This window comes from Phacochoerus africanus, chromosome 5 (genome assembly GCF_016906955.1).
Source record: "Phacochoerus africanus isolate WHEZ1 chromosome 5, ROS_Pafr_v1, whole genome shotgun sequence".
Classification (NCBI taxonomy): domain Eukaryota; kingdom Metazoa; phylum Chordata; class Mammalia; order Artiodactyla; family Suidae; genus Phacochoerus; species Phacochoerus africanus.
This window is the reverse complement of record NC_062548.1, coordinates 119,114,854-119,128,091: the sequence shown is the minus strand read 5'-3', so window position 1 is coordinate 119,128,091 and position 13,238 is coordinate 119,114,854. Positions and strand designations below refer to the sequence as shown.

The following is a 13,238-nucleotide window of genomic DNA, read 5'->3' as shown; positions in this document are numbered from 1 at the left end:
CCCTGATAGGTGAGCGGTGGCTGGGCAAGCGCAGCAACGACCCATCTCTATTGGCTGTTCTTTGTGTCCTGTTATGAGAGGGTCCTTCCCACTGGCCAATAAGCTCCGGCTTTGCCGCACGGACTTCTGGGAGTTGTATTCACTGTGAAGACCACCGACGGTAAGCCTGCCACAATTCCGTGAGAGGTTTAGCGCTTTCCCTCATTTTCCCATCGGGTCTTTTAGTCTAAGAAGGCGTCTGGGCGCTCTACAGTCAACACGGTTTTTTAACCTTTTTTTGGGGGGGGTGGAGGAAGGGGGTTGAGAAGGAGTTGAGGACCTCTTTAAAATATGATAAAATCTCCTCAGAGCAAGTGTTCTCGTCCACACACCAAATAGTGGCATTTAACTGAAGCCGCTTCGTGGACCTGTCCCAATTACAAACCCCTGTTTCTACACTAACCGCAAAAGTGCCTGCCCATGGCCACAGCTCAAGGAGATTCCCTGGGAGATTCTGGGCCACACTTTGGAAATTCAGATCCTGACTCTCACAGTACAGTTGACCATCATGTTTCTTGAACAACACTGGCAGTCCTCCTTCAGGGATGCTGATAACCTGACGTCTCTGCCCTAACCATCTGGGAGAGTTGGGGGAGGGGATATGTGGAAGAACAACACCTCTAGGGCCCACATCTGATTTGCTCAGGCTTTTCTCCTCCTGTTTATCTTCCAGCGCCACTTGTCGCTGTCATGTTAATTTCTGCAACAGTGCAGAGAAGAATGGGGGGGGGGGAGAAAATTTAAAGTCCGATACATTTGTCAAGCAAATGTTACCTCCTCCAAAAAATAATATTTCCGCATTCCTGGATCTCCTATGGGTGGAGGTGAAGGGCCCAGCGTGGAGGAGGAGCTCAAGGTACAACTTACTCATCATTCATTCATTCATCCCACAGCACGAATCACTCCACGCTGTAACTGTGTGTGTCTCCATCTGTCACAGATTCAATTCTTCAAGGAAGCGATTCTGTCTTAATTCAGTTGGTATCCCCAGGGCACAGTTCTCGGTCTTGAAAGGTGGGAACCCACCTATGCGTGGGTCAGAATTATTCGAGATGGAGAATGGGGGTTTAGGGTGGGTGGGGAAAGGTCAGTAATGATTGGTTTCTTCTCCCCCCGACCCCCAGTCCCCAGCCCCCAGCTTGTCCCTACAGCCTAGATGGGACCATCCTCTCTGGTCCTTCCATAACGTTCTGAATTCTACGGCAGTGAACATGTCTAATTAAAATGTTGGTTTGTTGCCAACCTTTCCCCTCCCCCTCCAGTCTATGAGACCGGGTTGACTCCCGGAGCTTGACACAGAGTAGGTGCTAGATAAACATGTGTTAAACAGATGGATGCATAAATGGATAGATGGATAGATAGTTGGATGGGTGGATGGATGGATGGGTGGGTGGATGTGCTAGTATCTGCTTGCTTCCTTCGACATTCTCCCCAGTCAGTGGGTTAAAGCACATTAGCCTGGTCAAGCTGCCGAGCAGCCGCGTCAGGGTCCCTTCCCCGGGGCCCCGCCCTGGTCGACCCCACCTTTCCGCGCCGCTCCGCCCCGCCGCCCCCTTCCCGGTGGCCCCTCCCCGCGCAGGTCCCGACTCCAGCCGCACCTCCTCCGACTCTGCAGTGGCGGCGGGGAGGCGAGCCGGAGCGCCAGCGGGCCAGGGCCGGAGCCGAGCCGGGGTCGGGGCAACGGCAGGGACCCTCGGAGGCGGGGCCAGTGGGACCGCGATGGGCGTGGAGATCGAGACCATCTCCCCGGGAGACGGTACCGGGTGGCGGAGCCGGGGGAGGAGGAGGGGTCTCGGGGCGGAGCCCGGCGGGCGGGGGGCAGATTCCGAGGTGGCGCGGAGGGTGCTGAACAGGGGGAGCGGGCCTAGGATGGGGGCGGCGAGAGAAGACCCCAGACAGAATTGCTCGGGGTCTAGCAGACATCCTTCGCCATCCCCTTCTGCGTCTGCTCACCTAGAGGAACGAAGGCTGCGGCTGGGAGGCTGGGGTCTGCGGCCCGCCACCGCCCCGAGGGCCTCAGGCTGCTCCTGGCGCGGCTGGAACCGCTCGGTTATCCGCTACTGCTGATTTCCCAGGGCCGGGTTTTAGCTCCGCCTTCCCTGTCCTGCTGAGTGAGCTCTGGAAACAGGGGAAAGAACATGTTTGGGGTCTCTTCTGCTTGGGGCAGCCCCCTTCTAACGCCCCCGCCGCCGGGCCTCTGATCCGGCGGTCCCTGGGATCTGGGTGGTGAGGCGTTGTGGGGGTCGAGCCAGTCTGGAAAGGAGGAGCACTTTCTCCGCTGCTTCTGCATCTTGCTTTATCCTCTCTGCCCCACTCAGCCTCTCTGGCCATCCTGTTCACTCACATTGCTTTCATTATGGGCTGCAACCCAATGGCCTCCAAACTTAAGCCTCTAGCCCAGACCTCCAGTCTGAGTTCACGGTAGTCCCTTTATCCAGCTGCTGCTCAGCCTCTATCTGGATGTCCCATGGATCCCTGAAAGTCGGCAAGTCCAACGCCGAACTCATGCTCCTTGTCTTCCCCACTCCCAGGCTCTCCTCTCTGTTCTCTCTTTCCTGCCACGGGATTGGCACCACTTACTTTCCCAAGCCAGACATTCCAGGCATCACCCTTGTGTAATCGAGTCTGGATGAGCAAGGAGTAGCTATTTATTTTTTTTAAAGCAACCGTAATTCAGACTGCTGCCGCAGCAGGATTTGACAGACTGCACGTCAGACATTACTGGCACCCCTATACCCCCAGAAAAGTTGAGGTAACTCGGTTCCAGGCCACCTTCCTTATTGAAAAGTAGTGGTCCCTAGAAGTCCCAGCCACATCCTTGGTTCACCAATGGGCTACAGGCTTCTTTTTCTGTGCTTATCTCCTTGAGGCCTTATCAACCCCAACCCCCAACACACCCCCCCCCCCCCCCCCCCCCCCCCCGGGAACTGCCATAGAGTTCTACCTCGAGTCTGGAGACCTCTTCCTCCTTCCCTGGCTCAAGAAACCTTTAGAGTTTTCTCTCCCTATCCTCCCTCCCTGGCGAGGGACAGGTGGGATTTTTTCTTGAAAAGGATCAGATTTTTAGGCAAAGCCTGGAGGAGCTTTGGCTTTCTGCTTTTAGCTCATTCTAAACCCCTGAGTCAAGGAAGCACACAAGGGCCAGCTACCGTGCTGTAACCTAGAAGGGAGAAGGTACCAATTAATATTTCAACAGCTATGCTGCCATGCCGGGGATGCTGGTCTTTGTCAAGCCCACAGCAATCCTGCTAAATTCTCCTGCTGAATATCTCAAGGCTCCATCTCCTTAACCCCTGCCCTAGTTCAGGCCACCATCATCTCTCATCTAGATTTCTGTGCAGTCTCTAAACTAGTCTCATCTCCAGTCTCACCTCCTGGCCTTCCACCTGGCCTCCCAGCCTACCCTGCCATTTTCCTCACCACAGCCTGAGGATTGTTTAAAAATGCATCTTTGACCATGCCCCTCCCTGGGCATAACATTTTTAATGACCCTTCCTTCTCCTTCTCCAGGCAGACAGTCATATGGCCTCCTGTTACCTTCCACGCTACAGCCTCATCTCTTACCATCAGTCCCTCCCCCCACCACTGACTTTCCTCTAGCTTTATCAAGTTGTCTGCAAGTTGTTAAACACACTAGTCATTCAGCAAATATTTATTGAGCATATACTGTGTGCTGGGCCCTAGGTTTGTAGCAGGGAACCAGACAGGCTCCCACTACTGTTCAACCCAAGGCCTTTGAACTCTTCCCAAATTATCTCCCTTCCTCTGGCAAACTACTCATCTTTTAAGACCCAGTTAACCATTATCTCCTTTCTGATACATTCCCTGACACTCACAGTTGCTCCCTCCTCTGGGTCCCCATGTAAATGTTGGCTCAGCTATTAGCCCTCCCAAGTTTTTGCTATCCAGCCCTATGGCTTTAAATTCTACCCAAATTTTATCTCTAGTGCAGACTCCCCATCTGCCTCCTTGCAGTACAAACTCAGATGTCTAATAGACATCTCAAGATTGCCACCCGCACAAATCTGTTCCTCCTTAGTCTTCCCATCTCAGGAATCAGCTCCTCCGTCCTTCCATTCGCTCAAATCTAATCCCTAGGCATTGTGCTTGTTTTCTTCTCCTCCCTCATCATGCACCCCATCTCCACGCCATTAGCATGCCCTGTCAGCTCCAATTCTAAAATATATCTCCAGTCTATTTTACTCTTCTCTGCTGCCAGCCACGTTAATTCAAGCCATCATTGATTTTCTGTCTGGATTATTGCAACAGGCGCCTAACTGTCCATCCTACACACAGCAGCTAGAGTGATCTTATAAAATCTTAATTCAGATTATGTCATTCTCTTGCTTAAAACCCTCCAGTGGCTTCCTGTAGCACTTAGAATTCAGTGCAGCTCTGCAAGGCCCTGTATGATCCAGCTCTTTTCCACTTGTCTCCACCTCCTTCTCTTCTTTCCAGTCATCTAGGCTCCTTTCTATTTTGCAAATGTGCTGGTCCTTTCTGGCCTCACAGTTTGTGCACATCCTGCTCCCTCTTCCAGCCTTGCTTTTCCCAGTGTATTTCTCATTCTTCAAGTTTCAGCTTACATGTCATCTCTGAGAAGCTGTCCTAGACCACCCCTTCTAAGATGACCTGTCCCACTGCATCTCTCTCTAATTCATCATTGTGTTTATTTTCTTTAGAGAACTTATCATGATCAATGTTGTCTTTTTTTTTTGTCTTTTTGTCTTTTTGCCATTTCTAGGGCCGCTCCCGCAGCGTATGGAGGTTCCCAGGCTAGGGGTCTAATAGGAGCTGTAGCTGCCGGCCTACACCAGAGCCACAGCAATGCCAGATCCAAGCCGCGTCTGAGACCCACACCACAGCTCACAGCAATGCCAGATCCCCAACCCACTGAGCAAGGCCAGGGATCGAACCCAAAACCTCATGGTTCCTAGTGGGATTCATTAACCACTGAGCCACAATGGGAACTCCTAGAATGTAAGTTTCAAAAGAGTAGGGATCTTGTCTGTGTGATTCACTGGTGTAGCCCAAGATCAGGCCCAGGCCTTGCACATAGTAGGTGTTCAGTAAATATTTGTGAATGATTGTGTTTGTTCATCCTTGAGCATAGGTATCACCCTTCATTGTAATCTATTATTTATGTGTCTGTTGCCCTAACTTTATCCTGAGTTCATAGATTGCTCTCTGTCCCTGGAATCTAACCCAGGCCTAGCAGAAAGTAGGCTGTCAGAAATGTTTGTGGAATGGGTGAAGGAAAGTAAAAAGAGTAATCACAGGAAGGAAAAGAACCAGGAGAGAGTAGAGTTGAGGAATCCATGGGAATAAAGTTTCAAAATCAGAGAGATAAAGTAACTAATCTGGTGAAGTGACTAATACGAAGCAAAGAGCCAGAACTGGAGCCATGGGCATCTCTCTGGTATGGAGGGGAATGTGAGCCAGAGCTCTTGGTCACACCTGAAATGTCCCAGGCAACTTTCTTCCAATGCACTGTTCATTCATCTCCCTCATGTCTCTTTGCAGGAAGGACATTCCCCAAGAAGGGCCAGACGTGTGTGGTGCACTACACAGGTAGGCCTCGCTCCCTCTGCCCTCATCCAGACCTGCCCCTCCCCAGGTAGTAGGTCTCCCCTCTGCAGAGGTATCTGCTCCCCTGGATCAGGCCCAAAGCCCAAGCAGCCGAGTCTCCCTCCGACCAGCTAACTCCCACTCCTCTAGCCAGCCTTGAGGGCATGAGAAAGGGGGCTTGCAAGATGAACCCCTCCTCTCTTATTCGAGCGGGGGTCATTGCATGCCAGCCCCTGACTGAGCCAGCCATCTCCATTCCCCTTCCATCTGTTGCAGGCAGGGTGGAATCCTGCCCCTCCTAGTTCTGTCTGATACTTGGAAATTCCTCTTCCAGCTCTGAGAGCCCTGACCCTCCCTGTAGACTCCCTTTTCTCATCCTATAGTGCTATTAGACAAGAGGAGATTGGCTTCCTTAGAATTTCCCTTCTTTTTTTAGAAATAGACTACTCAATTCAGCTGTTATTGAGCACCTACTGTGTACAAGATGCTGTGCTGGGCACTAGGGGCACAAGAATGAAAAAGAGCATCCCTCCTACCTTCATTGGGGCTGGGGTGGGGCGGGGAAGGGCAGACAAGTCTCTGGAGGCTCAGAAGCAGTGTGAGGGGCAGGTGATGGCAGTGCTTGTCTCAGGGTGCTGTGGAAATGGACAAGGGCCCCACATCTCTGCTGAGCCCTCTTGGATGATGAGGATTAAAGGCCATGTGCTCTGAGGAACATACTAGAATGGAGTTCCTGAGGACTACTGGCAGGGAGATCATGAGCAGATGTTTGTTCTGGGGCGGTGGGGTAAGTGCTCTCCCTTGTGACCTGCTTCCCAAAGTGGCAAATTTGGTGACAGCCACTTAGCAGACAGCAAGGCCAGTTTAATTCCTAGGACACAGTCAGATGGGGCGATTTTTAGCAGTTCTCTGGACCAGTGTGAAGTGCCAGGTTAATTCTAGGAGACGGTGTGGGTATTTCTCAACAGCTGTGTTGCCAGTCACTGACGTCAGTGGACTGGAGCTGTGTTTTATCTCCCGGTGATGTGGCCTCATTACCATGAGGCTTCTCGGGCCTCTGACCTGTGTAATTGATTTATCTGTTCTACATGTTGCAGACAGACCAGGACTTATCAAGTTACTGAAACCACAACATCCTTTTGCAAAGACTTTTCACAATACATACAGACAGGACGCAATGTGCATTAAACACTAACATCAGCCATGAGCGGTTCTGGTCTGGGGAGGGGCTGCCTCATCAAACCCTGTGTGGTACTTTTGGGGAAACTTTTTTATTAAATACAAATACATTAGCGAACATAGCTCTGAGATATACAGCTCAATGAAGTTTTTCAAAAGTGATCACACTTATGTAGCCACTCCCCAGATCAACAAACATTTCCCACAGCCCCAGGAGTCTCCCTCATGCCTGCCCCAGTCATTGCACTTCCCCAAAGATAACCAGCATTGTAACTTGGTTTTGCCTGTTTTTTAACTTCATGTAAATGAAACCATAGAGTATGTACTCTTGTGTTTGGCTCATTTCACTCATTATGTCACTTATTTCACGTTTTATGTCCGTGAGATTAATCCAGAGTAGTGTGCTGTTTTTTAAATCCCTGTACAGGTCATTTTATGAATATACTGCAATTATACTTTCTATAGTTGAACATTTGGGTTGTGGTCAGTGTTTTTGGCCATGCCCCCAGCATGCAAGAGTTCCCAGGCCAGGAACTGAACCCAAGCCACAGCAGTAACCTGAGCCACAGCAGTGACAATGCTGAGTCCTTAACCACTAGGCCACCAGGGAAGTCCCAGGTTGTTGTTAATTTGTAGCTATTATGAATTGTGTTGCTTTGAGCCATCTTGTAGATGCCTCGGTATGTATATGTACACATCCTGGTTGGCTAGATACCCAGAAGTGGAATTGCTGGGGCTTACGGTTATACCTATACTTAGATTTAGCAGATCTTACCAAACAGCTTTCCAAAGTAGTTGTGTTAGTTTTCACTGTCACTAGCAATATATGAGTTCCGGTTAGTCTACATTCTCATCAATACTTGGTAATATCTGGTTTTTGTTTTGTTTTTGGCCCACTCTGGGGCTGGGGGGCAGTGCCCAGGGCATCCATCGTGGTTTTGACTTGCACTGCCCTGATGATCAGTGAAGTTTCATGTGCTTCCTGGATATTTGGATATTCTCTTTACTATGCCCCCACTTAAAGAAAAATAGGTTAGCTGTCTTTTTCTTATTGATTTGTACTTCATTATGTATTCTGGATGAGTCTTATGTTGGTTATATTTATGCCAAACATCTCCCATGCTATGGCTTGCCATTTTGCTCTTATTGGCATCTTTTGAACAAAAGTTCTTAATTTAAATTGTCTTACAATCTTTTCTTTCTTTTTTCTTTTTTTGCCCCTGCTGGTGGCATGCTTAAGTTCCCGAGCCAGGGATCGAACCTGCACCACAGCAATGACAACACTGGATCTTTAACCTTCTGCACCACCAGGGAACTCTTAAAGTCTTTTATATTTAGTACTTTTGTGTTCAGTTCAGGAATCTTTGTCTGTCCCTAGGTGATAAAGACATTCTTCTGTTTATGATTTTATAACTTTATTATTTTATCTTTCATATTTAGGTGTGTGATTTACCTGGAATTGATTCTTATGTGCGGGAGAGATAGGGGGTCAAGGTTCATTTTTTTCCCCATTTGTATATACAGTTGATCCAGCAACATTAATAATAAAAATCATCCTTTCTCCATTGCATTTCAGTAGCACCTTTGTCAAATCAGGTCACCATATATCTGTGGGTCTGTTTCTGGACTGCAGGTTATGGCTGAACCGGCAGTAGTAGATAACTGTTTATAGTTTGAAGTAGATTGTCAAATGAAACCTGAATAAATTAGGGAATGGGTCAATCTTTTTTTTTTTTTTTGTCTTTTTTAGGCTGCACATGGGGCATATGGAGCTTCCTCAGGCTAGGGGTCAAATCAGAGCTACAGCTGCCAGCCTATATGATAGCCACAGCAGTGCCAGATCTGAGCTACATCTGTGACCTACACCACAACTCACGGCAATGCTGGATCCTTAACCCAATGAGTGGGGCCAGAGATCAAACCTGCGACCTCATGGATGCTAGTCAGATTTGTTGTTGCTGAACCACAATGGGAACTCCAGCGAAAGTCAATCGTTAATGGAGTGTGTGACTACATGAGTATGTTTGTGGGTATTATCTATATGTGTGTCTGTGTGAATGTATTATATCTGTGTACCTAAACATTTCCTTAGCATCTGTTTGGCCATTGGGCTTTTTCTTTTGAGTGCTTGTGCGTAAGCACATGTGAGCATGCAAGCACATCTCTGAATATCTTAGCAACCAGTATGTATGCCTGAGTTTGTACTTGATCTCCTGTGTTTGATATAGAAGTATCCATCTGTGTGTATCTCTGCGCCATAGGGTTTTCTCCTTTGCCAGATTTAGTACCCAGGGCAAGAGCTCAATTTATTCTGCCCAGAAAGTAGGTAAATAAAAATATCTCCTATATACATTTAAGTTGTACGAATTAGGAATTAGAATCACAGATGCTCAGACACTAACCAAGCCCAGAATTCTCATGTTAAACTTGGCAAATCGGAGGCCAGGAAAGAAGTGATTTGCCTAACTTCACACAATGAGTTAGTGCCAGAGTGAAGTCAGAATCGTCTCTGAATGTATAAGCTAGATCTTTCTCTGGTCCCAAATTGCCTTCTGTTGTGGTCCAGGGGCCAAAGAAGAAGTCACAGAATAGCATCATTTACAGAAGGTCTGATCTTTGAGCTTGCGTCACCAATAATTACGAAAATAGAAAAATTGCTCTTGAGTCTTAGGCAGCTGGACTGAGATAACACATGTACATCAGAAATGACAAGCTATCTGCCGCTGGAGGCTGAAGGATGCTCCAAACTGCTGAAGATAATTTCTGGGTTCTAGATTCATACAGCCTTTTTTATGGGGTCTGGAGGCCACCACTGACTGGCTGGAGCACTTTACACTGTTCGCTCCAGTAAAGGATATGGTATTTGGGTTTTACATGTCAGGGGAACTCTGGAAAAACCAGGTTACGGCTCATCCTGAGGTGTAAATGCCTGGGAAAACGGAGGAAACTACATGAAAAAAAGTTGTAATGTGCACAAGTATTTGAGAAGGGTATGACCTGAATAGGGCAGGGAAGGGAAGGTGGGGGAAGGCAGAGAAAGGTTATTAGGCCAGACAGATTCTGCCACAGGGGTAGGGTTGGGTGGGGAAGTTACTGAAGCATTTTATTTTTATTTTTTGCTTGTTAGGGCCACACCCATGGCAAATGGAGGTTCCCAGGCTAGGGGTCCAATTGGAGCTACAGCTTCCAGGCTACACCATAGCCACAGCAACGGGGGATCCAAGCTGCATCTGCGACCTACAACAGCTCACAACAATGTCGGATCCTTAACCCACTGATTGAGGCCAGGGATCAAACACGCAACCTCATGGTTCCTAGTCAGATTCGTTTCTGCTGTGCCACGACGGGAACTCCTGAAGCATTTTAAACAAGGGAGTAATATGATCAGATATATGTTTTTAAAAAATCATTCTGGGTGCAGTTTGGAGAATGGAATGGAAGAACCGAGCAAAAAGATTAGTTGGATCCTGTACACAGGTGAGACATGACGGAGCCTTGATGAGGCCAAAGAGTGGTAGGAATAGAAAATAGCTGGACTCCAAAGATGACATAGGATTTGGTGATAGGCGGTATGTGCAAATGTTTGAGTTTCTTGCTTGGTCAATGGGATGAATGGGGAGGACTAGAAGACCAGGAGGTTTGTGCAGAAAGGGCATTCCATTTTGGACATTTTGAACTCGAATTGGGAGTTAACTCATGACCACAGCTCTTGCCCACCCTATCCTTGCTTTCACAGGAATGCTCCAAAATGGGAAGAAATTTGATTCCTCCAGAGACAGAAACAAACCTTTCAAGTTCAGAATCGGCAAACAGGAAGTCATCAAAGGTTTTGAAGAGGGTGCAGCCCAGGTAGGATGAGGATCCTTCTTAAGGGGGATTTGAGGAGCTGGGGCCTGGGCTCTGCCGTCTGCCCTCACCCTATCACAGACCACCACTGCTCTGCCTCCACTGCCAGGGCATGGCCATGTCACCTAGTTTCAGTCCTGGCTTTGTGTCCCTACCCCTTTCAGTGCCAGCATGACTCTTTTGTGTCACCAAGGGTTCTCATTCCAAGCACACCTCCCTTAGTTCTGAGCAAGCCTGTGAGCTACCAGCTGTTCAGGACTGAGGCAGCAGAAGAGTTAGGGTGAGGTGGGCCAAGGGACTTTTATTTATTTATTTTTAATTTTTTTTTTATTATAGTTGATTAGGTAGTTTTTTTAAGTTAAAAAAAAAGGACAATTTCAGACTTGCAGAAATACCACAGATATAGTAGAGTTTCCATATACCCTTTACCCAGCTTCTCTAAGTGTTAAAATTTTACGTAACCAGAGTACAATGATCTAAACCAGGACATTCACATTGATATAATACTATTAATCAATCTAGTCAAATTTTTGAGTCAGTTATTAAAAATTTAAAAATTGATTATTGATTTCACCAATTGTCCCACTAATGACAGACAGGTTTTTGAGGACTGCTATGATGAGCCCTGGTTCATACTCTTTAAAGTCATATGATGCTTCTTGCTGTGGCCTCTAATCTCTAGATCTTGCTAATGAACTGCTCCTGTCACCTACTTGACTATGTACTCTTTTTTTGCTTTTTAGGGCCACCCCCACAGCATATGGAGGTTCCCAGGCGAGGGGTCCAATTGGAACTACAGCTGCTGGCCTACACCATAGCCACAGCAACGCAAGATCCAAGCTGTATCTTCGACCTACACCACAGCTCATGGCAATGCTGGATCCTTAACCCACTGAGCAAGGCCAGGGATCAAACCTGCATCCTCATGGATCCTAGTCAGATTCATTTCTGCTGTGCCGTGACGGGAACTCCCAAGTGGACTCTTTGTACACCCTCTTTAAGCTTCTTTGGAAGGTGAGGAAAAATTTTGAACAAACCGAAGTATTTGGGCCGTACGTTATTTGAATAACCAGGAATGCTTGTTGGATGAATGAATTTGAGACTACTTTGTGGAAGTTATTATCCTATAGTCAATTCTCTGCTAGTCTGAGGCAGAACCTACATTTGTCACAACTCTTAGCATCCCTTCAGATATGCCACATATAAAACTCATCTCAGGAGTTCCCACTGTGGCGCAATGGGATTGGTGGTGTCTCTGCAGCACCAGGACAGGTTCAATCCCCCGCACAGTGCAGTGGGTCAAAAGATCTGGCATTGCCCCAGCTGCAGTGTAGGTCGTAACTGTGGATCGGATCTGATCCCTGGGCTGGCAACTCCATATGCTGCATGGTGGCCAAAAAGAAAAAACAAAAACCAAAAAACAACTCTTCTCAGATCTGCAGTTACCATGAAGATGGTTTGGGAAAATGCCATAGTTATCTTACTTTTTTCTTTTAAATCAAGCTGGGTCCTCTTTCTCCTCTCCCCATCTGCCCCCATCCCTGCTAGATGAGCTTGGGGCAGAGGGCGAAGCTGACCTGCACCCCTGATGTGGCGTATGGAGCCACGGGCCACCCTGGTGTCATCCCTCCCAATGCCACCCTCATCTTTGACGTGGAGCTGCTCAACTTAGAGTGAAGGCAGGAAGGAACGCAAGGTGGCTGGAGATGGCTGCTGCTCACCCTCCTTAGCCTGCTCTGCCACTGGGACGGCTCCTCCTGCTTGGGGCTCTTGATCAGTGCGCTAACCTCACGGCCCCACGGCATTATCCATTCTCTCTGCCCAAGTTGCTCTGTATGTGTTCTGTCATTGTTCACGTGCATCTTTGCTTGAGGAAACTTTGGTTGCAGATTGAAATGTTTCAGGTTGTGCATTTTGCGTGATGCATGTAGTAGCCATTCCTGATCACAGAACAGATTTTGTGTCCGCACAATCTACACTGCCTTACCTTTACTTAAGCCAGACACACAAGGTGCTCAGACATGAGATGTACATGATGTACACAGAGGGACTTGAGCCAGTTACCTTTGCTGTCACTTTCTTTCTTGGAAATTCTGCTGACTTAAACAATGTCCTCTTTGGAAACGATATGTAAAATAAAAGCTCTGTGCTTGTCAAATTCCTGTCTATCCTTTTTGAAGGTAGAGAGTGCTGTACTTATTTATTTGCTCTTTTATGGCTGCACCCAAGGCATATGGAAGTTCCTGGGGTAGGGATCAAATTTGCTGTAGAGACAATGCCAGATCCTTAACCTGCTGCACCACAGCGGGAACTCCAGGAAGTGTTTAAGGGCCATGGGAAAAAGAGTGGAAAGAAGTAGCCAAGAGAGTGATAATAAATACAATGCAGGCTTCCCTCACTATCCAAAAGTAGAAAATGGCACATTCCTATGCAACCTTTATAAGCCGAAATGGTGTAAAGCAAGGAAGCAGTTACCTTAGGACACATCTTGCTAACAGATATACAAAATAAATCTAGATAAAAGCACAGATACCCACAGACACAGTTCAAAGTCATGACAGTTTGATGCTGGGTGTAGTTCTAGGGGAAGGAACTTGGCAGTGTCA

At 47.8% G+C, this 13,238-nt stretch overlaps 1 protein-coding gene across 4 annotated transcripts; it reads left to right on the top strand.

Moving 5' to 3' along the window:
• The first annotated feature begins 119 nt into the window (after positions 1–119).
• FKBP1B (FKBP prolyl isomerase 1B) lies at positions 120–12,790 on the top strand. 4 transcript variants are annotated; one of them, XM_047782549.1, is made up of 5 exons: positions 129–160; positions 933–1,016; positions 5,563–5,610; positions 10,523–10,635; positions 12,181–12,790. In XM_047782549.1, the coding sequence occupies exons 4-5, from the start codon at positions 10,525–10,527 to the stop codon at positions 12,307–12,309; spliced, it is 240 nt and encodes a 79-aa protein (XP_047638505.1). In that variant the 5' UTR covers positions 129–160; positions 933–1,016; positions 5,563–5,610; positions 10,523–10,524; the 3' UTR covers positions 12,310–12,790. The 4 variants fall into 4 exon arrangements, with proteins under 4 accessions (XP_047638504.1, XP_047638505.1, XP_047638503.1 ...); XM_047782548.1 differs by lacking the exon at positions 933–1,016 and having other exon boundaries at positions 120–160; XM_047782547.1 differs by lacking the exons at positions 129–160; positions 933–1,016 and adding an exon at positions 1,455–1,795 and having other exon boundaries at positions 12,136–12,790.
• Positions 12,791–13,238: the final 448 nt, after the last annotated feature.